The sequence below is a fragment of the Seriola aureovittata genome, chromosome 6, assembly GCF_021018895.1.
Source record: "Seriola aureovittata isolate HTS-2021-v1 ecotype China chromosome 6, ASM2101889v1, whole genome shotgun sequence".
NCBI lineage: Eukaryota > Metazoa > Chordata > Actinopteri > Carangiformes > Carangidae > Seriola > Seriola aureovittata.
In genome coordinates this window covers 25,443,369-25,465,792 of record NC_079369.1, presented here as the reverse complement: position 1 = coordinate 25,465,792, position 22,424 = coordinate 25,443,369, and the positions used below count along the sequence as shown (strand labels likewise).

Here is a 22,424-nt window from a genome sequence, read left to right as displayed (position 1 = left end):
TTTTGCATGTGTGTTATGAAGTTGCGGAGCGTTGAACCCTCAGGGCCACTGTAGGTTTCTCCTCTTCTCCAGTCTTCCCTGTTTTCCTCTCTACGAAAGCTTGGAGACTAATGACCTCTGCACACATGTGGGTGTTATTTCTGCTCAGGGAGCCTTGTCAATTATTTATCCATAATCATAAATCGCACAAATGGTGCCTTCGCTAATCCAGCAGGCAGCGCATGCAAGCCTGAGCGTGTACGAAACCACAGCAAACACCTACACCGCTCAATCACGCACAATCCCACACTGGTGAAAACACTGCTTTCACACAAAACACACACCCAAACACACACATGCTTTCATAACCCACAAATGCCCCTTTACAAACAACCTCCCTCTGGACAAACCCACCAAGTACATTCCAGGAACTCAGTGGGTCTCTCCTTCACTTTATCTCCCACAGCTTCATCTCTCAGCTGCCCACTTCTTTTTCTTCCTCCTCCTCCTCCTCCTCCTCTTCCTCTATCACCACTCCATTTTCCTCCTCCAGCTGTTCTTTCCCAATTTCCTCCGCCCACACATTCACCTTAACTCCCTTCTCATTTTCAAGATTTTTCCCTGACCTCCCAATTCGCTTTCTCACTCTTTTCTTTCACTTTCTTTTTTAGTTTCAGGGTCACTCATCTGATGCTTTGGTCTTTTGTTCTGAGAAATCTCACTCATGTATATCTAACTGACCCCCCCCACCCCACCCCCGTGCGCTCGGACTCCTCCCCCTCTCACCTCCGCCTTCTCTCCTGCTTTTCCTTCCTTTTGTTTTTGTTGCCTGAAGCATTTTTTTGCTACTGTTTGCTTTAAAATGAAGTTTCTCCCTCACTTTTGCTACACGCACTTCAGGCCAGTGTTTTTCTTTTGAGATGAGCGCTTTGCAAACACTGGGGCATTAAATCCTGAGGCACAGGAAGTGTGGGGTTATCAGGGAGTGTCTCTCTTCCTGTCTCAGATTGAAGGACTCAAAACAAAAGGCCCAGCATCTTCTGCAGGAAGCTAAGACATGGACCACAAATGAGGCGCTGGATGCCATTGATTCTCAAGGACTTAATTAAAGTAGGGCTGCAACTAACAATTATTTCTCGACTTATTTATTAGTTGTTTGGTCTGTAAAACATAGGAAAATGGTGACAAATGAACACAATAATTTCCCAGAATAGCTTTTTGTATTTGACCAATAGACCAACCCAAAAATATTTAGTTCACCACAACAGAAGATGAAGCTGAAACTATCAAATGTTTTTGCTTAAAAATTGGCGTAAACGATTAAGTGATTATCAGAAAAGTTAATAGCAAATTAACTTTCTTTTGATCAGCTAATTGATTCACTGTTTTTTCTCTTATTTAAGCACGATTAGGGTTGAACAAAACTTAGTTGTGAAATAGACCTTGGTTTTGTAAACAAAACGTAACTATTTAAACCAAAAATAACTATCACAGTGATAATTAAGGTCTTCCAAAACAATCAATGTATACATTGTTAAAGAAATTAATGCTGATAATAAAAATGACATGTTTTGCATACCGCATCCTGCTATCCAAACTTTCTCATATGGGCATCTCGGGCAAAACGCATCCCACCTCACTGAGTGATTTCTTTCAATGTTTTCATGACAGGGACAAACATTCACTTGCCCCTCCTCCTTTCAACATGTATGTTACTGCTTCTCATATCAGTTCTACAGAGATGACACCCAACTATACCTTTCATTCCCATCAGACGACCATTTGGTCTCAGTGCGGATCTCACCTTGTGTCTTAGACACATCCACATGAATGAAGGAACCCCACCTTCAGCTGAACCTCTCTAAGACTGAAGTCTTGGTCATTCTGGACAAAAAGTCTCTCCATCACGATATCAACATCAAAATTGTCTCTTCATCCTACCCCGAACAAATTTACGAGAAACTTGGGTGTCATGATTGATGACCAGCTCCTCTCAGACCATGTTCCCCCCTCTTCTGGTATACGACATAAGCAAAATCAGGCTTTACCTGAGTCATTAAGCCACCCAAGTCTCGGTTTATATACATTTTGCAGCGGCGGTCCCCCTCTCCAAAATTGTGGTTACCGCTGCAATATCATGAAGTCGCAATTACATGACTCTGCAGGGGGCTTTTAATTTGAAAGAATGGATAAAATGAAGACAAACCTCTAACCCCAGGAAGAGAAGAGGGAGAAAGATAGATTTATCTAGCTAACATCAAGTTAGATAGACTTTTACTACCTTTAATACCAGGTAAATACAGGTGAGCCACATCGGTGGCCAGTGGATCATCAAAAAATCTATAAAGTTTTAAGCTACAAGACTGTTTTTTTTATTTTTATTAATATGAATGAATCGGTTTGGTGTATGTCAATTCGTACTCCTGAAAATCAGCGGTTTTATCTCCCTAAATCGACAAATGCTGGCAACTATACAATCACTACTTCTATACTTCTATATGATAAATCCAATGTCTAAACTGAAACTGCACTTTTATGCAAGTTTTATGTATAAGGTGAAAGTTCTTCAATGATTAGTTGACACTAATCCAGGTTTAGAGTCAGTCCTAGTTGGTGAAACCCACTTTTTGCAACTAACCTCTTCTTTTTCATTCCTCTTTCTCTCTGCCTTTGCATTTCTGTGACTTACTGTAAAACCCTCCATGCCATCTGGCCGGGAGTGATGTCACCAGCTGTACCAGGAACAGATTTTTTCACTGGCAGTGCACTGCAATTATCAACGGCTGGTGGTTTCAGGTCAGCAGTGCACACAACTGCTCAGACTGACTGACTGAGTTTCATTCAGTCTGAGCAGTTTCTGTGTAGCACCGAGAAACGTGGTGAGTTTAAGAGCTTCTCTGATGAAAGAGACGGACGTTAATGTAACGTCCTGTAAAGGAGGCATCTCTGCTGTTTTTATTTCCACAAGGCTGTTGACAGTATCTTATACTCTGATGTCTCTCCAGTTGGCCCTCAGTGTCATCTCCCCTCACATCTCCCCTCCTGTTATGTTCATCAAAGTTTACATCAGGCTGCTCTCCAGAGCAGTTCCCTGTCTTTATCTCAACCATGTTTACAGCCTGGACCAGGATTAAAGGCCACAGTGGGAGGAATCACACTAAGTGTGTGTGTGTGTGTGTGTGTGTGGGTGTGTGTGCTCGCTCAGTCTTTTCTATGCTCTCTTCTTATCTATCAGTGTGTGTGTTGTGGGGTAAGACAGGCAGGGTGTGCGTGTTAAAAGAGTCATGCAGAGCGAAGTGTGACGTTTGGCGAGCTGTTTGTCTTATTGTCCAACGTCCAGACTAAATGGCAGGAAGTAATAAAGGGAGAGACCCGAGACACAACAAATACATTTTTTCTGGGTATTTTTAATATTAGTGTGAGAGGGAAATGAGTCAGTTTGTCCACAGCTAATGACTGGATAACGTTGGATACCGGCAGATTACTTGTTTCCAAAAATGCACCAAAGGTATCGTTTAGATCCAGATATATTTGAACAGTTGTGAGGTATACGGTGGAAATATGACAAAAACATGTAACCAAGGAATGTGTGCTTGCATGTATTTGATTGGCCGACACAGTGGGTTACCAGGTGATGTCAAGTTGACATCAAACTTTTTTTTTTTAAGTTATATTTTTGGGCATTTTTACCTTTATTCGGACAGTGAGAGATAGACAGGAAATTCAAGCAAAGGGCTGCGGGTCGGACTGGAACCCATGGCCGCTGCGTTTAGGACTAAGTCTCGATGGTACCCGCGCTACCTGGTTTAGCCACCGGGGCGTCCCTGAAATTTAAATTTTTAAGAAACTCTTTGGAAATGAACCAGAGGATGTATTTTATATTTTCTTACTGTCGACACGTCCAATGAAAAGACCAAAACCAACCATGTCTTAATCCGTCTCTCAGCACTGTTCTGACTCCCCTACCCTGTCTCTGTCATTGGTTCCTACCACAGATGTTTGGCTCACAAATATGTACTTTCATTTAAAAAAAACAAACTGTCTGTAAAACAGCTGCTCACTGTAGCTTTTAGCAAACAAACAGGAAGAAATCTTCCAATAGTTGGGGACTATTTCCAGCGGCGGATTAATCCACATTTGGTGCTTTATTTATTATTTCCAGTAGTGTGTTCATGCTAATGAAGGGTTGTGTAACCCAGTTCAACACTGTGGCTCATTGACGTGTGGAGCTCTATGGTTCAGAGAAAGAACATATATCAATAAGTAGTTGGATTAAATTCGTGTTGGTTGTGTTTTTTAACTGGATTTGTTGCCAATAAGAAAATACTTTAACCCATCAGGTAGTTATTGTGCCACAGACTCTTCTGTATTTGAGGGAATTGGTGCAGGTCATCTTTAGGTGAGAGGTCAGACAGTTTCAGTTACGCGTCCCCCCCCCCCCAGTAAAGTATGGACACGTTTCCATCTGAAGATAATGGCGTTTTCTCTTAATCTCATGCCAAACGTGCTGCCTGTCATCTCCACATGCAGGAGCCTCAGATAGGAACCAGATTTCTCTTCTTGGCTTTTTGATTCAGGATTATAAAGAACCTGCTGAGGACGGCTCGCTTTGTCTCCAGTAAAACTCCAACAGGCTTGGATTTTTCCCTTTAGGCCCTTCTGTTGTCCTCCTGTTGGACTGACGACTTCATCCCCAGAGGGAAATGTTGGTATCGCATAGGAAAACGTCTCTATTCTCTCCAGTATTCCTGTTTTCATCTGGCTGGAGTTTGGAAAAGAGAATGTGTATGTGTGTATGCTATATTAGGTATTTGGTGTGTGAATGCCAGAGCATCTGTGAGTGCATGTTTATGTGTGTTTGCACAAGACATGTGTTATGTCAATAAGCCGGGGTTTTCTTTGTGGGTGTGTCGACTGGTACAAGTGTCAAAGTGGAGTCCAGCGTTTACATCATCCTCTGTGGTCAGTCACCCGACTTCACCACTCTGTTAACTGTTAACCCTTCTGCTGCAGCTGAAGCTTTCACTGACTGTTGTGAATCAGCCATTGAACATTGAGACATGTGGACAAAACCTGCCACAAGTGCAGATTTTAATCATTCAAATGTTATTTCTGTCTTTCTTTTCCATCTACTTTCTGTCAAGTAGAAATGAGACTGTTCCCTGTAGAAAATCAGGTTTGGACACACAAACAAATATTCAGATGTATTTTCAGATGAATTCTGGATGTTGTTTGACAAAAACAAAACTTATAAAGCGAAATAAAGAAAATAATAAAGCTGAATTTGAGCTGCCTTAAAAAAAACTTAAAATCATCTTATAATAAAATCATATCCAGCAAGTCATCTTAAACAGCACTCACCACTGTGTTGAATGTCTTTCTAGAATCTTCAAAGTCTCTTTTCAACATCTGGATAAAAACATAAAAAAAATTTTTTTTTAATTTAAACCCCAAATTCCCGAAGTTACAACGTTTTTTCTGATCCAAACAAAGATGGTCGCTGTAAATGACACGTCCTCCATATTGTTTTATACTTTCATACAAAATTGCACATTAAAAATGTTCTTGTTATGTACAAAACAAGCAAGGTTGTGTCATTATCTGTTAAAAATCCTTGTTTTATTGTGTGATGGGCAGAATATTTTTTCTTCAGATGGTCAGAAACACATTTGAAGATTCTGTAAATACCTTTAAAACTGTGGTCAACTCCAAGGGTCAATGTATTTCAAAGATGGCTGGTTATTTATTTTTCAGGAAACTGACTGACTGAGAGGCACAAACTGAAGCTGGTGGACAAACTACCTCCATAAACACAAGTTTAATAATATAAACTTAGTAGAATAAAGTTAATACAACTATTACTAATGAATACAAGAGCAGACTGAGGAGAATTAACAACATTCACTTTGGTCTTTTCAAATTCAGTTGTTTTACCATTTAAAGTGACTTTGTTCCATCAGATGTTTCTCAGCTTTAAAGGTTTTGTGATTCTTCCTCCAGAGAAATGTGAAGTAAAGTTGCAGAAAGTGACTATTTGTTTGGCTGCTGCTGCAGACATTCAGTAGCATCCTGCCACCACCGACAGCTGAGATGTGTGTGTGTGTTTTTTTGGACTCTCACACACAGTCCATTTGTTCGGCTCTCCGGCAGCAGATTTCTGTGTGTTTGGCAGGGAAATGAACAACGAGCCAAAGTGTGATTTATGGTGGTGAATATTTGTGTTCATGCAACACTATCCTTCCTTCCTTCCTCTCTCCCTTTCAGTCGACATACGAGAGATCCGGGAGCTGCGGTTGGGGAAGGGCTCCCGTGATTTTGAGCGCTACCCGGAGGAGGCTCGTAAACTGGACTCTGCCCACTGCTTCATCGTGCTCTACGGCCTGGAGTTCCGCCTCAGGACGCTCAGTGTGGCCGGTCAGTGTGTGATTATACTGCACTGTATACTGTGTTTTTAAAAGGTTAAAGGTCACACAGCATCCCTAGTTCTTTTGACCAAAATCTGATCAGTTCATATAAATATAATGATCTAAATCTTCATACGTTTCTTTATTTCTCTTAAAACATTTGTCTTATTGTCAAATTTCCCATGAGAAGCGCAAAACCAGCAATGTGTTAGTTCATCTCTGGGCTCTCAATTTTTGGGGACTACTTTCAGTGGCGGATTAATCCAGATTTGATGCTCTAGTGACTCTGACTCTGTCTCAACTTCATTTCCATTACATTGCCTTTGTTTTTGTGTGTTTATAGCAACATTCAGATCATCAATTGTTTACAGAAAAATGAGACGATGCCGGTGTCTACTTATAAAACATGACCTTCGCTCCTTCTTCCTCTGTCACTTTGCAGCCTTCAGTGAGGAGGAGGTCAACATGTGGATCACTGGTCTCAACTGGCTGATGGCTGACACCCAGAGAGCGCCGGCGCCGCAGCAGATCGACAGGTGGGTGCGTCCGTCGGAGCCGCCGGTTTAGTCTCGGACTCGAATCAGGTTTAAGGGGCTAGAAACACTGGTTGGATCACACCTCTCTGACATCAGAAGGCTATGTCTGGCAAAGTTTTCTAACCTTCCAAAACGGTCTCACTCTCAGTTCATGCAGCAGTTATCCAGATGTGCAGAGCTGACGCAGTAAGCAGGATTTGAATGAGCATCTTTGAGGAAGAACTGCTCAAAAATGATTTATTTATTTATTTATTTGGTGAAGCAAGATAAAGACAAAGAAAGTGATAACATAAGATAATGTAATGTAACGTAACATGATGGCATACACCACAGGGAACATATAATATATAATAAATATAATAAAATAAAATAAAATATAATAAATAATATATGGATATAATTTATATTTAACTCCATATTTAGTTAGTTCCCCAGGCCCAGTAGTTCAAAAATTATTTGCTGCTCTCCCTAGTTTGGACACATCCTGCTTCTCCGTATGACGACTCACTTTTCATCCAACTTCCAACAGTTAATTCCAAGCGTACCTGGCCCTTTAAGTCCTCGATATTCAAGAGTTTGTCTCAGATAGCTGTGTAGTAATAAGGATAATCATGATCTTTATTTATAGTGTCTTTCAAAACAAAGTTACAAACTTGGATAAATGGAGTTTTGGAAACTTCATTAACAGTGAGAAAGGTGAAATTGAAATTCCAATACTAATAACTACAATACATTAAGATAAAATAGTGAGAGAAGACATTACCAAGCATCACTGAGATGTTTATTTGTGTGTTTATGAAGCAGCTGACTCTCTCCTACACCCTCTGCATGTGATATCTGGTCGCATCAGAAGAAGCAGCGACCTGGAAACCTGGGAGGAAGTCGCCGGTCGGGAGGAGAGGACAAATATTTGTTTAGGGCTGAAAATATTTACTCCAGATGAATGTGCGGAGGCAGGTCCTGGCTTCCGTGGCGAGAGCGGGAGAACAGAGAGAGGTTGTGAGGGCGTGTGGGAGAAAGACAAGAGTTTTGTTGTTGACATAATGTGAGCGGTATATGTTTGGAAATAGGCAGCGGAAATGAAAATTGCTAATTTAGTCTGTTTATGATGGTTGTGTAAACTGTTTGGGGAATGGACTCATCGGCTGAAAGGCCCTAATTCAAAGTTCAGTATCTCAGTATTTTCAGCATCTACCTGCAAAGTCAAACGTCAAGCTGAAATTTTAATTGTCCTAATTTTTGGTGTAATAATCTGATAATACTGCAAAGTTTTTGGACGATCAACATCTGGAAGGACCCGTAATTCTCCTGAGCTTTTATTCCACATGCAGAATAGAAGCTAGTTAGCCTAGCTCTCTAAAGTTAGCATAGATTCCCGCTGGACTGAATGTTATTTCAACACCTGCCGAGTCATCAGCGGCTCCCAGGCACTCGATGCTGTGTACAGTCTGGATTATAGAGAGGAGGTTGTCTCTCTTTCTTGGTGATTTGGATCACAACAAGTTGTATTTGTACAGGTGGAGGTTAGACAATTTTAGGTAATTCATACTTGGATCAACACCTGTGCTGGAAAATAACAGGTTCTTTGATTAAAAGACAAGCCTTATGACTCCCATGGTGCATTTCCTCAAGAAACAGCCAATCACAGAGTTGAAATGCTGTGACATGCACCTCTAACAGGTGGTTGAAGCTAAAGATTATGATGTTGTGGAAACTGATCAAGAATCTGCAGATTAATGGTCCCATGTTTTACACTTTTCCTGTGTTTTATTTGAAGGATTGATCCCTAAGAAGATATGTAATGTATGTAAACAATGTAGTTTTACATCTGCTCTCTCAGGCTTCTCTCTGAAGGTCGGTGAGCCAATCAGAAGAGAGGAGGCTGACTTCCGAGTGATCCAATAAAAATATAGCAGATTTCAGATAAACCAAATCCTGCAAGGTTGGATGGTGGGTCCAGTCGGGTGGGGCTTGGAGCATGGCTGAGGACGGTGACTGCTTTGTTGTGACATCACAAAGTTACAGAAGCCTTGACGGCTGGTTTTAAGGCTCTGAATTTAAGTGTCTGAATACAGGATGTGTGCATTTCTCTGTGGACTGAGCACTTTGATACTTTCACAGTATTAATATAGAACCAAGACCTGCTTTATAATCAAACGACACATGGACATCTGCCTTTAGACTATATGGAGCTTTAAACCAATTTACTTTTGGATTCTTGGTAAATTTTGGATCAATATCAGAACTGTGGTGTATTGTTTTAAATCCGCTACTGCTCTTGCTTCCTGCATCTGACTGTTCTTTTCCATAGCAGCCATCGCCCAGGCCCTTGGGTAATGTAGTGTTTAAACATGTCTGCCATTTCTGTTAAATATCTGTTTCTCTGTTAAGTATCATTGATCATAGAAAAACGCAGCTCGACAGCAATGACATGATGAGAGACAAACACTGAGACGCTGATTTCCTCAGGACACTTCTCTAGTTCGACTTTAATCTCAGTAATAATTGCTTGTTTTTCTCCCTCCCTCCCTCTGTAGGTGGCTGAGGAAACAGTTTGAAGTCATGGACAGGAGCCACGAGGGCAGGTGTGTGACAAATGCCACAAACACTTCAACACTCAATTGTTTTTATTCCTCCGCGCCAGCGACAGTCAGAGCCTGAGACATATTGTTTTCAGGTTGTCTGTCCTTCCCATTCTTGTGGACATGATATCTCAGTAACACGTTGAAGGAATTTCTTCAAATTTGGCACAAACATTCACTTGGACTCAAGGATGATGAACTAATTATATTTTGGGGGTCAAAGGTCAAAGGGCAAGGGCGTGGTGACCTCACAAAACACTGTATTGGCCTTCTGAACACAATATTTCTGTAACACCTTGAGGGAATTTCTTCAAATTTGGTACAAACATTCACTCCGACTCAAGGACCAACTGATTAGGTTTTGGTGGCTAAAGGTGAAAGGTGAAAGGTGAAAGGTCACGGTCACCTCACAAAGCATGATTTTGGTCTTGTGAAAGCAATATCTCCAGAACTCCTCAAGAGAATCCCTTCAAATCTTGCACAAATGTCCCCTTGGACTGGAGGATGAACTGATTAGATTTTCGTGGTCAAAGGTCAGAGGTCAAGGTCACAGTGACCTCACAAAACACTTTTTAGCCATTACTCAAGACTTCAGCCAGCAATTATGACAAAATTTCACACAAATGGTTCATATTTTATATGATTCTGGACGAACAGGGATGTAACCTGAAAGTAGTCAGAGAGGGATACAACCACGAGGCGGTGATTTTAGTATTTACAGCAGCCTGTGATGGATGCTCATTGGCCTCACACAGCAGGTGGAAAGTGGAAAGGTGAAACCAGATCCAGATGTCATCAAAGAGTTTGTTACCCCCCACCCCCCACCCGCCGTCGGGGATCTGCCCTGACCCTAACTGAGCCGCCACATCTCACACACCCGCAGGGTCGTTCTCTCTCCTGTGCTCTTGTTAATAAGTCGAGGCTTCTGTTTGGGTGGAAGCAGCTCCAGGACAAACAGCCTGCCCCTGCCTGATAAGGAGCAGGAAGTGATGCGATGGGCTGGGAGAGGACAACTTCCTGTCTCTTGTGAAAATAGTAACAGTAACAGTAGCTAGACAGACGGAAGAGGGAGGAGAGGCGAATCAGACCTGGCAGTGACAGCAGTCGGTCGTTGACCCCGAAAGATCCTCTCTCCGCCTCACAGCATCGACCTGGATTTTTTTTTTTTTTTTCCTACCTGCCTTTTTTGCTTCCTTCCTCATTCTGTTACTGACGGCTCATGGTGGCGTGTGTTTTCTTAATCAGCTGAAGTGATTATCCATGTGCTGTTTGTCCTAGAAAAAAAAATGTAGAGGTAAAGGCATCAGCAACTCCACAGAAGCAACTACTTTTCTGCAAATATACCCCAAAATAATCTCCACAGCATCTATTTATTCGCAGATCTGGTGCTTTCAGTGGTGAGGGAGTTGCAGATTTAGGAGCGTTTTAAAGACTTATCATCTGTGTCGGCTTTAAAAGTTGAGGTTAAAAGTTTGTGGAAACAGCCCAACTTTGACAACAAAGTTCTGGGCAGACTCCCATCTGCTGCTGAAGATCATGTAACATGAGTGAAGGCTTCCGAGCGGCTACTAAATACATTTGTCGAATCCTGTTTCAACGAGGTTAACGCGATTTGACGCAAAGCCAGACGTCAAAAGAGTCAGAAGCTTTTGGAAAATGATGTTTAAAAAGTCGATTTTTTTTTTTTAACCTAATTTTTTAAAGTGGGTTCTGAGGATTTACTCTTCATTTTTTAAGGAGTTTATTCTACATTTGAAAACTGTTTTTCAAGCACTTCTTTACTGGAGGAAGCCATTTGTCGCACTGTGACAGGATTCAACTTATGTAAAACTAATCAACATGAGTAAACCAAAGCAGTTTCATTTCTAAAAAGAGGCTCAGTGACGTCCTAAAACGGCTGCTCATTTTATTTATGGTGCTTTTACATAGTTAAAACAGACGGCGCATACTCAGATAATATGGACAAATACAGGACAATAAATGAATAAATCTCAAATATGATAATAACAAACCCCTCCCCTGCAGGAAAAAAAATCATAAAGCTAAATAAAGTGAGGGTTTCATTCTCAGTAATATCTAAACATCTTCACTGCTTACATCAAGAAAGGTGCAAGATTATGCAACGCAGAGGGGATAGAACTATTGATCTATATGCTATATATCTATGTGCTAGATCTATATGCTAAAGAACAGTAGACAGTTCATTCCTCAGCCTCTCTACGTGTGGGACTCCTATCAGTTCTCTGCTCACTGTAGTTTCTATCAAACACAGTAGAAGAGGAAATAGTGCATTTGTTGGGGACTATTTTCAGCTGCGGATGAATCCACATTTGGTGCTGTAGTGAGTATTTGGGGGCAGCAGGACGGTGTGTTTATGGTGACGAAGGAACATGTCACAGTGCAACAGTGACGTGTTTATAGTTTTTAGAAACGCTTGGGCTCTGTGGCCCTGAGATATCAGATGGATCAGACTCAGGGTGCATTTATTTTTGGTTTTAGAAGACATAATATAATGATAATAATGATCTATATTTATACAGCATTTTTCTTAACCCACGTTAAGTGCTTCACACAGGGGCAGCAAAATAACACATGCAGGTCATATAAGGCAACAGTTAAAACAAGCAGATCAGAAATACAATTAAAATGAAGTAAAAAGGGGAAAAGCTCTATGATAAAAGTTTGTCTAAAGAAGAGCTTTAAGAGAGGTCAACTGATTCTGCTCGGCCGATTTCCTCACGCAGCTCGTTCCAGAGATTCAGGCTCTGACTGTGAAACCTCTGCTACCTCTGGTTTTTAGCTTTAGCTGCCTCAGGAACAACTAAAAGACCTCTGCCCGAGGATCTCAGGCTGCGAGCTGGTTCATATGCTATTAAGAAGTCAGATATATAGCGTGGATAGAGGAGCTTTAAAAGTCAACAGTAGAATCTTAAAATCAATTCTTAAACGTGCTGGGAGCCAGCGCGAGGAGGACAGAATGATGATGTGGTCACTTCTCCTGGATCCTGCTAAAAGTTCTGTTCAGTCTGGAGCTGATTAATAGATTTGTGGTTGAGGCAGGTGAAGAGGCTGCTGCAGGAGTTGAGGCGTGAGGAAATAAAAGCTTATAAAATTGTCTCTGTGTCTTTAAAAGATAAAATAGATTGAATTTTGAATATAGACTGCACAGGTTTTATTGTGTGCTGCTCAAAATTTAGTATCTCCTTATTTCCACTGACTCCTGCTGATCCTAAACTATGAAAACAATGAAAATCTTCCTATCCAGTTCCAGACATCGACTCTTCAGACCATACGGCGCCATCTCCTGGTGAAAATATGTGAAACATCTGGCTCCTTCAGGAGAAATTCTAAACAACCATTGTCTGTCTTTAGGATTATCCAGTTTATTTGAGTTTTTCTCATGTCTTTTCCTCTCCTGTTTCCAGTATCACAGTGAAGGACGTGAAAACTCTGCTGCCTCAGATCAACTACAGAGTCCCCAACATGCGTTTCCTCAAAGACAAACTACAGGTTTCATCACGTCCTCTCAGTTTAATAACAAAGCTCCTGTTCCTGTTTGACTCTCCTCTCCATCTTTCTCTGACGCTGCTCTGTGTCACACTGACAGGAGGTGGAGGCCCGCAGCGACTTGTCCTACCCCCACTTTGCACAGCTGTACCGGACGCTGATGTTTGACGCACAGAGGAGCGTGAGTGTGTCAGATTTGGTTTTGCACACACACACACACATGCACTAATAAACACTCACAGAACGGTGGAAGAAGAACTCAAGTCCTTTACTTAAAGACAAGTAGTTAAAGAAAACTCAGTACCACTTTACAATAAGACTCCCCTGATAAAGGATTAATGAATGGTTTATAACTAGTTTATTAATTAGCTTGTTAACACTTTATAAATATTTATAAGCTGTTATAACATGTAAAAAGGGTAACAGTGAGCTGTTGCTTGCCAAATAGTGAGCCCACATGTATCTGTACTGTTCAGCCTCATATGTCATTAGTTACTGAGCTTCCTCTGTTTTCTCCATCCTCCAGCATTTCTACCTGCTGCCTCATCACATGTTTGTTAAGTTACTAGCAATGAATCACCGTCAGCATCTTAACGGTCGAAAGGTTTCATTTGACAGATCAAATTATGGCAGATAAAATGACCAGGTGTATACTCTAAGGCCTTGGCAATAATGTTTACCTTGACATTTATTAATGAGTTACTGTTATTTATAACTGGTAACTATAAGTGTTAAGCATTTACTAGATGTTGCCAAATAGACAGCCTGCATCAATGTATGAAAACTGTTATAACTGTTTATTTATGATTTAGAAAGTGTTCCTTTATAAGGGTCGTCTTATTGTAAAGTGGCACCGAAAACTCCACTACAACCAAAACATAATTTTCCCCCAGAATCACCATAATAAAATCTGTTTCTGGCCTGAAAACTCACTTTATTTGACATTAATGCAGAGACCTTGAAAACAGGGATGCTGCGATCACCTTTTTGCGCCGACGAGTGAGCTCAGCCGATCCACAGCCGATGCCGATCATTTTTGGCATGCGTACGTCACATCAGTCTCACACACTTTGTAAAAGTCTGCTTCTCTCAGCCGCAGAACCCAGAGAATTAACCACAAGTGATCGGTTTTAAGACGATCAGCCACAAGAAGCATTTATGCCGATCTACCGATCATGTCTTTTTAATGAAAATCGTCCGATAATGATCGCCGGCCGATCAATCGGGGCATCCCCTACTTGTAAAATGTTAAAAAATAGTTGTGCTAATTGATCAGTGGCATCAAAGGGATAACTACCTCTTCATCCTTAAATTCAGTGTGAATGACAGGACATTCACCCGGTCATTCTGGGCTCAGTGACACAGTGATCCCTCCATCTAATCTTACACAAAAAAATGATCCTATACAGATTTAGAGAACTAGGAAACAGGAAACTAGGAAACGAGGGAAGGTTGTTTTTATTATCCCTCCGCCCCGGCAACAGCCGGAGCCGGAGCCGTATTGTTTTCGGGTCGTCCGTCCGTCTCATTCTCGTGGTCATGATATCTCAGTAACGCCTCGGCGGAACTTCTTAAAATTTAGCACAAACAGTCACTAGGACTCAAGGATGACCTGATTAGACTTTGAGGGGCAAAGGTCAAAGGTCAAGGTCAGTGTGGCTTCACAAAACACTTTTTAACCATTACTCAAGACTTCACACAGCAATTATGATCATTTCACATTAATGGTTGATATTTTCTATGACTCTGGATGAACAGGGATGTAACCTGAAACTAGTCTGAGCGGCGGAGGCAGACAACCACAAGGAAGTGATTCTAGTTTATTCCTGTTAAGGTGATATAACACCGACTGTAAGATCTTTATCTGTATATTACTAAGTTTCTCCAGCATCAGATAAATGTAGTGGAGTCTCCAAAGCGGAAATACTCAAGTAAAATTCCACCTTAAAATCACCCTTAAGTTCAGTATTTGAGTAGATTCACCAGCACGTTGTTACCTGCCACCTCTGCACTCGCACCACACGACGCAGCACTTTTGAGCTTCACTGTTTTATGCTTCACCTGGCTCCCTCCCACCTGTCCGTCACCTGGTTCCTCCCCTTCTGTTCCCAGATTATTGAGCAGCTGGAGCTCTCCTTCCCTCTGCGGTGAGTCCCTTCACCTTCACCTCCTCCTCAGTGTCCACTCCCTCGTCTTCACACCTCCTCCTCCTCCTCCTCACTGTCGTCCCTCTAGCCGTCCAGGTTCTCTTTTAAAAACGCAGATTATCAGTGTCCCGAGGAAGGTTTTGGCTTTCAGGATACTGAAGCGTTTCCATGTGTTTTTCCCATTTTGTTTTTTTTTGGGGTTTTTTTCTTGGCTCTTTTCTCAATGTTATGGGACATTAACCCCAAAAATGGTGTAATTAGAATTGGCACAGGTAGAGTAATGAGGTTAATTGCCAGTCAGATATTTTGTATGTTAATGTGTCATGTCTCCTCTCTCTCATTCTGTTCTTGAACTTTCGCTCCGCCGCCGTCTGACATCTTGAAAATGGTTGCATTTGTAGGAACGTTGACAGACCAGAGCTTTGTCAGATCTCTCTCTACGACTTCCAGAAGTTTTTACAGATGGACCAAAAGGTATGGAGCAAAGTTTAGCGGTGGAGCAAAAAAAAGCAGCCGTCAGCACAACAACAGAAAAAAGAAAAACTGCTTTGTTCTCACTTCTTTGCTCGGCTCGTCTCAGGAGTCCTGGGCGTCGGATCTGAGCCGGGTCAGAGAGTTCCTCATGGGGTACATGAGGGGGGGGCCGCAGCCTGAGCCGATGCTGCAACTGGATGAGGTGAAACGATACACGAACACACACACACACACACACACACGTGCACAGAAACCCAAATAAACTGAAGATTTTTTTCTTATACCTTCCTGTCTGATCATGTGACTTTGTTTTTCCTAGTTCCTGACCTTCCTGTTCTCCAAAGAGAACTCTGTGTGTGACCCCCGACTCTCACCTGTTGTTCACGATGACATGAAGCGACCTCTGTCTCAGTACTGGATCTCCTCCTCACACAACACGTACGTCCCATAACACGTCCCTCATGCTCTCAGATCTTCTTGTTTGTCTCCATAACGTCCAGCGTCCATCTCCAACGTTAGAACAACTTATTGTCTTGAAAAGGAGCTTTAGTTGTTTTTATTCTCTAATCTGTGATTTAATCACTACAGACATTTAAACACTCACTTGGAAAATCTGCTTATTCACTGTTTTACAGACAAATGATATTGACGTAGCTTAGCCTAGCTTAGCATAAATATTAAGCCTAGACTAGCACTGAAACTAGAAGCTATCTTAGCTGCATGAAAGGAACCTCCCAACAACTCAGATCTGTCTCATTTAGATGTTGTGTATTTGTGTTTACCACCAGTGAGTTTTTAGTTGTCGTCACTACATTATTAACAGGCGTCAAGGCCGGTGTGACACCAGAAAAAAGGAAATAAAATGAATAATAAATCGTATTACATCGTATTACAGTGTGAGTGCCACTTCTCTAATGAACTCGTTTCCATGTCGTCATGACCTCAGCTACTTGACAGGGGACCAGTTTTCCAGCGAATCATCTCTCGAGGCCTACGCCCGCTGTCTGAGGATGGGCTGCCGCTGCATCGAACGTAAGAGTCCCATGTTTTAAAAAGTGAATTTTCGGCTTTTCAGAACAAAGTTGAAGCAGCAGTATTAACTTCCTCAGTTTTAATGTGAGGTGCACCGTCGGCAGGTGAGGAGTCCTCACTCGCCGACGGTGCTCTGTCGGAGATTTCCGGTGGCAGGTGATGTTTTAGTGTTTAGTTCTTTTGGTGACGCGAGAGCTGAGCGCCGTGAGGGTCACGCAGCCTCTACTGAGCATCTCAAAGCTCAACATGAAGCTTGAAGTGTGTTTTCTGATGTCAGTTGACTGCTGGGACGGACCCGACGACCTGCCCATCATCTACCACGGCCACACCCTCACCTCCAAGATCAAATTCCTGGACGTGCTGCACACCATCAAAGAACACGCCTTCGTCACATCTGAGTAAGTGTGTTGCCTCACTGATTCACCGAATGACCTGGGTCTAGCCGACCACAGGCGATGCAGTTGATCGGTGCCGGTGTGTTTGAGCAGGTATCCTGTGATCCTGTCCATCGAGGACCACTGCAGCGTGGTGCAGCAGAGGAACATGGCCACACACTTCAAGAAGGTGTTTGGAGATCTGCTGCTCACCAAGCCGGTGGATAACAGCGCAGAGGAGCTGCCTTCGCCCTACCAGCTCCGCAGGAAGATCCTCATCAAGGTGCGCACACGCAAGTTAAACAGACACAAACACGCACCTGCTGTGTGCTGCAGCAAATCACGCCCGTGTTTAAAGACTGAGGCCGAGAAGGTCCGAGAAGTGCAACCTGCTTGTACCTGAATTTTTTTTTAAGGCACGTTCAGGTGATTCTTACCAACGAAACCGTGTATCAGGTTGTGTTTAACAGGTGTGTTGAGGTTGTAGTCAGGATGGAAGTAATAGCAGCCAATGAAAAACTTTCTTAGCTGCCTGGATGTGTTGTTAAGCGAAGAAGAGGATTTATATGGATGTGTTTACCATTTCCCTGCTGCACTATTTGCCAGTTGTCCTTAAAAGTTGAATGTCACTATTTAAACTCAGGGGGTCAAGGAACTTGTCCCAGTTTATTTGTTATTTAAGGCCTGAAACATTTAGACTTTTGAGGTTTCCCATTTTGATTGATAATGTATCACAAGTCTTTTCAAGTAGTTGAAGTAGTTTTTATTCTGTCATCACACATAAAACGTATTGTATGTATTAAGTAGTGACTGAACAAAGGCCGGAGCAAAATACTTATATATACCCCCCCCCCCATTATTACCCTATATAATTATTATTACCCTTATCAATTTAAGCTGCTCACCAAAAAGAAAAGAAAATTGTTCACACTTGTGAACCACTCTTTTGAAAACCAAAAGGGAATTACAACATTATTTTATTTACATTTGCATTTTTCCATAATATAACCCCAACTATAGAAGCACATCTCCTTTTAATACCTTTTTTAAAAATCTTTTTTGTGCAGTAAACTTTTATATTCTATGACATACTAAATCATAAAATTTAATAGCATGAGAATTTAGAAACAAAGGATTAGTGTGATCACAGTAACCAGTTGATTAATGATACATATGGCTCTTTTGTAGAAAGACTACTGAGTCGACCCTCACATTTCCGCACGATGATATATAGGAAGTATAAGTCCGCAGTAGTTTAAATACAAGGGCTTGTAATATAGTATATCCCTAGATTTATACAGAAATGTATTGACTTGGATATTTTTTCTTTAATATAATCAATATGTTATGTTGCTTCTGTGTTAGTTTATGATCAATCACAACCCCAAGGAATTTAGTTTCAAAATTCTATTTCAATGTCAACATCCCAGATTTTTATAACTTTAGAAACATGTTAGTAAGTAAGTCTTCACCGTGTGAAATGTGTGTAGGTAAAAAATGCTTGTGGATGCAGCCACATTGTGACGCTGTAGATCAGAGTGTCTCAAGCTTTGTCATTGTGTCACAGCACAAAAAGCTGGTGGAGGGAACTCTGTACGAGGAGGTGACGTCAGCCAGCTACTCCGAGAACGACATCAGCAACTCGCTGAAGAACGGCATCCTGTACCTGGAAGACCCCATCGACCATGTGAGTGTGCAGATGTGTGTGTGTGTGTGTGTGTGTGTGTGTGTGTACACAGTATTTAATAAAGCGTGCTTCTGATTCACAGACATGGACTCCACATTATTTCGTCCTGACCAGTAATAAGATCTATTACTCAGAGGAGACGTCCCACTACCAGACGGCTGATGAAGAGGAGGACGATGAAGGAAAAGAGGTAGGGAGATGATGAAGATGTCGGTCATTTTGATGATGATGATGATGATGATGATGATGATGATGATGATAGCTGTAGTAGAAGAGAGGTATACGATGAGGGGAAGTTCATGCTGATGTCGAAAGTCTTTACAGTTTCGTTGTTTCTGGTGTTTGGTTTCGTCTTCCTGTCGATACAGGGCTGGAAGTAAAGTAACTAATTATTAATGAATAATAATAGAAAAATAGAAAAAATAAAAAATAAATTCAATTAAAATAAATTAGATGAAATTGATTATTAATAATGATAAAAAGAAAATGAGTATAAAATAAAAGTTAAGTAGAAAGGAGTTTATGCCTCCACTGAAGCTGCACAACACTCAAATTTATTATTTTAATAATGATTTCTCTGCATCTGGATCCAGATGTGCATGAAAATGAAAATGGTGATAAACTGTGCTGCAACACATGAGATTTTTTTTTTTCATTTAAGTAAAAGCAAAAAATCATAAGCAAAAACATTTTATAAAAAAAAAAAAAGTCCCACAAAGCAATGTTAAGAAAAAGTATCTGAATGTGTCCCGGCTTCTCCGTCTCTCTCCTCCCTGCGACCCGTCAGGAGTGCAACAACAACGAGCAGCACTGCGCCGAGCGCTGGTTCCACGGGAAGCTGGGTGGAGGTCGAGACGGTCGGCAGGTGGCTGAGAAGCTGCTGCAGGAGTACTGCGAGGGCGGGGCTAAAGACGGCACCTTCCTGGTCAGAGAGAGTGAGACGTTTGTCGGAGACTACACCCTCTCCTTCTGGTGAGTAGCAACAGGGAATCTGTTTAAAGGTCCTGAATAGTATAAAATTAGATTTTACCTGAATTCTGCTCTATTTTTATTGATCACTCAGAAAACAGTCAGCCAATCAGAAGAGACGCTCAGAGCCTCCTCTCCAGAGAGAAGGCTGAGAGAGGAGATGTAAAACTACATTGAGATGGTTTTTGGTTCTTAAAACCACAAATATATCTTCTTATGGATCAACACTTCAAATAAAACACAGGAGAAGAAGAAAATATTGAGCTTTTAAAGGGAACTCAGCTGCATCAAACAGGAATTAGAGAAGAGTGGGGAAGAATTTAGAATTAAAATGATCAAAGCTGTGAGCAGCAACATCGCTGGGGCCTTCACAGTTTAGTCATGAAGAAAAAAAAAGATTTAAAAGTGATTAACAAAAAAAACTGTTGAGTCTGCTTCACCTTGGACGGAATCTGTTTGGTGTATTTTTATTTATCTGAAGGACATTTTTTTGTCAAATTAAATACATTTGAAAACAACAAAATAAAAATGTAAATAAATAAAAATCCCAATATCAGGATTCATTTGAAAAAAAAAAAACTATTTTCACTTTATTAGTTTCAGATTTTCAAATGGAAAACAAATGCTCAGTAATTTCTATTAGGAACTTTCTTTAAATTTATACATCTGACTATATTTATTTTGCTGTGCTGTGACTTTCAATATAAATTACTTCAATTATTATCTATTATTATTATTATTATTAACTATTATTCCATCTCACATAATTAAAGTTTATTATTATTATTATAAATGGACATAATGCAATGTAGGTCATCTACCACATTCCTCCTCTGTCTGCCAGATTCATTTCATTATGATCTGATATTAACCTCAGCTACAGCTGTATTTAGTCAGACACTGTGATGTGTTACAGACAGAACAAATGATAAGACAGCTGAAAGTTTTCACTGGTTTCTTCCTGGTTGAAACGTATTTAGCAGCTGACTCCTGTTCCTCCTCGTGCAGGCGCTCCGGTCGCGTGCAGCACTGCAGGATCCACTCGCGTCAGGAGTCCGGCTCCACCCGCTTCTACCTGACCGACAACCTAGTGTTCGACAGCCTCTACCGCCTCATCTGTCACTACAGAGACACGCCGCTGCGCTGCAACGAGTTCGAGATGAGGCTGGGCAGCCCCGTGCCTCAACCCAACGCCCACGAGAGCAGAGAGTGAGTGGCGGGCGTCCGTGAACGCAACACGCTCGGTGTTAGTCACCGAGAGAGATCAGCGGCTGAAGGAAAGTTTGTGTGTTTTCCAGGTGGTACCACTCCAGTCTGTCCCGCGTTCAGGCCGAACACATGCTGATGCGCGTCCCCAGAGACGGAGCTTTCCTGGTGCGAAAGAGAAGCGAGCACAACTCCTACGCCATCTCCTTCAGGTGAAATATCAGTCACACAATGACGAGATGTAATTCATCTGGTTCCTGCTCAGCGTGAAGACAGTTTCCATCCGTCTGTCCGTCTGTCCGTCTGTCTGTCTGTGTGTCCGTCTGTAGGGCGGAGGGAAAGATCAAGCACTGTCGCATCCAGCAGGAGGGACGTCTCTTCATGCTCGGCAGCTCGGCAGAGTTTGAGAGTCTGGTGGATCTGGTGAGCTACTACGAGAAACATCCTCTTTACCGTAAGATGAGGCTGCGCTACCCCATCAACGAGGACACGCTGGACCGGATGGGCACCACGGTCAGTCACACACACACACAAACACACACACACACACACACACACACACACACACACAGTGTTTCAGGCTGCAGTTAATGATTATTATCATTATTGTTTATTAACTATCTAGTCTATAACATGTCAGTGTTCAGCATTTTTTCTTGATTAAAGGTGTAAATAAGCAATAATCAAACCTATTGATTGATTTTGTGGAGTGATGCTTTCACTTGATAAATTTAGTCACAATTTAACAAGTTAATTCATATGACACAGCGACAGTCATGAAACAATCTGCACCACGAGCTGGGTTACAGTGCAGTGATAATGTTGTAATCACTTACATGAAGCATGGTTTTGATTTGATTCACACACATTAAACATTACAAATATATTGTATATAGAAACCTGTACACAACTTATGTTAAGATCTCACCACAATATAAACATTTAAATCATAAAAAAATATATTATAAACGATAGAGTTTATACATATATATACAGTGTATATATATGTGTATATATATATATATATATATATATATATATGTGTGTGTGTATATATATATGTATATATAATATCCGATATATTAGATTGTAAACTGCCTCCTGTTTTCACTGTGATGGATGAAATAATCCACGTTTAAGTCTCTGATAGGTGATTTTTTTTATAATATCGTTGTAGAATGAATAGAATAGAACCAGTGACTGGGGAAAGTAGGAAAACCACAATTTTAAAATCTAAATTGGTTCAACCATTTCCAACTAATGGCCCACATCTGACCCCATAACAATACAGTTACAAATAATGATAACGATTGAACACTGAGGACTGAACTGAGAAACGAGGAAGCTCGATTTTTACTTTTTGTTTGACGGAGGAAAGATCACTTGTCAGTTCACCATCTGTCTCTTGACTCTTTCCTTTGAACTCTTCCTGTTGTTAACCAGCTATGGCAACTCTTTTAATCAGACTGAGATAGAAAACAAGGGAACGATGTGGTCCGGCAGCGACAACTTAAAAGTTCCTATCAT

At 41.3% G+C, this 22,424-nt stretch overlaps 1 protein-coding gene across 1 annotated transcript in view; it reads left to right on the top strand.

The window, feature by feature from the left end:
• The window catches only part of LOC130170781 (1-phosphatidylinositol 4,5-bisphosphate phosphodiesterase gamma-1-like), a 36,084-nt gene that overhangs the window by 5,321 nt on the left and 8,339 nt on the right, over positions 1-22,424 (top strand). The window contains exons 2-19 of the mRNA XM_056378410.1: positions 6,244-6,393; positions 6,826-6,919; positions 9,457-9,504; positions 12,927-13,011; positions 13,109-13,189; positions 15,121-15,155; positions 15,557-15,629; positions 15,736-15,831; positions 15,949-16,067; positions 16,576-16,661; positions 16,939-17,059; positions 17,150-17,318; positions 18,603-18,722; positions 18,805-18,912; positions 19,510-19,694; positions 20,700-20,900; positions 20,990-21,109; positions 21,227-21,410. Of these exons, the coding sequence (XP_056234385.1) occupies positions 6,244-6,393; positions 6,826-6,919; positions 9,457-9,504; positions 12,927-13,011; positions 13,109-13,189; positions 15,121-15,155; positions 15,557-15,629; positions 15,736-15,831; positions 15,949-16,067; positions 16,576-16,661; positions 16,939-17,059; positions 17,150-17,318; positions 18,603-18,722; positions 18,805-18,912; positions 19,510-19,694; positions 20,700-20,900; positions 20,990-21,109; positions 21,227-21,410 (2,075 nt within the window). The remainder of the gene's footprint in view (positions 1-6,243; positions 6,394-6,825; positions 6,920-9,456; positions 9,505-12,926; positions 13,012-13,108; positions 13,190-15,120; positions 15,156-15,556; positions 15,630-15,735; positions 15,832-15,948; positions 16,068-16,575; positions 16,662-16,938; positions 17,060-17,149; positions 17,319-18,602; positions 18,723-18,804; positions 18,913-19,509; positions 19,695-20,699; positions 20,901-20,989; positions 21,110-21,226; positions 21,411-22,424) is intronic.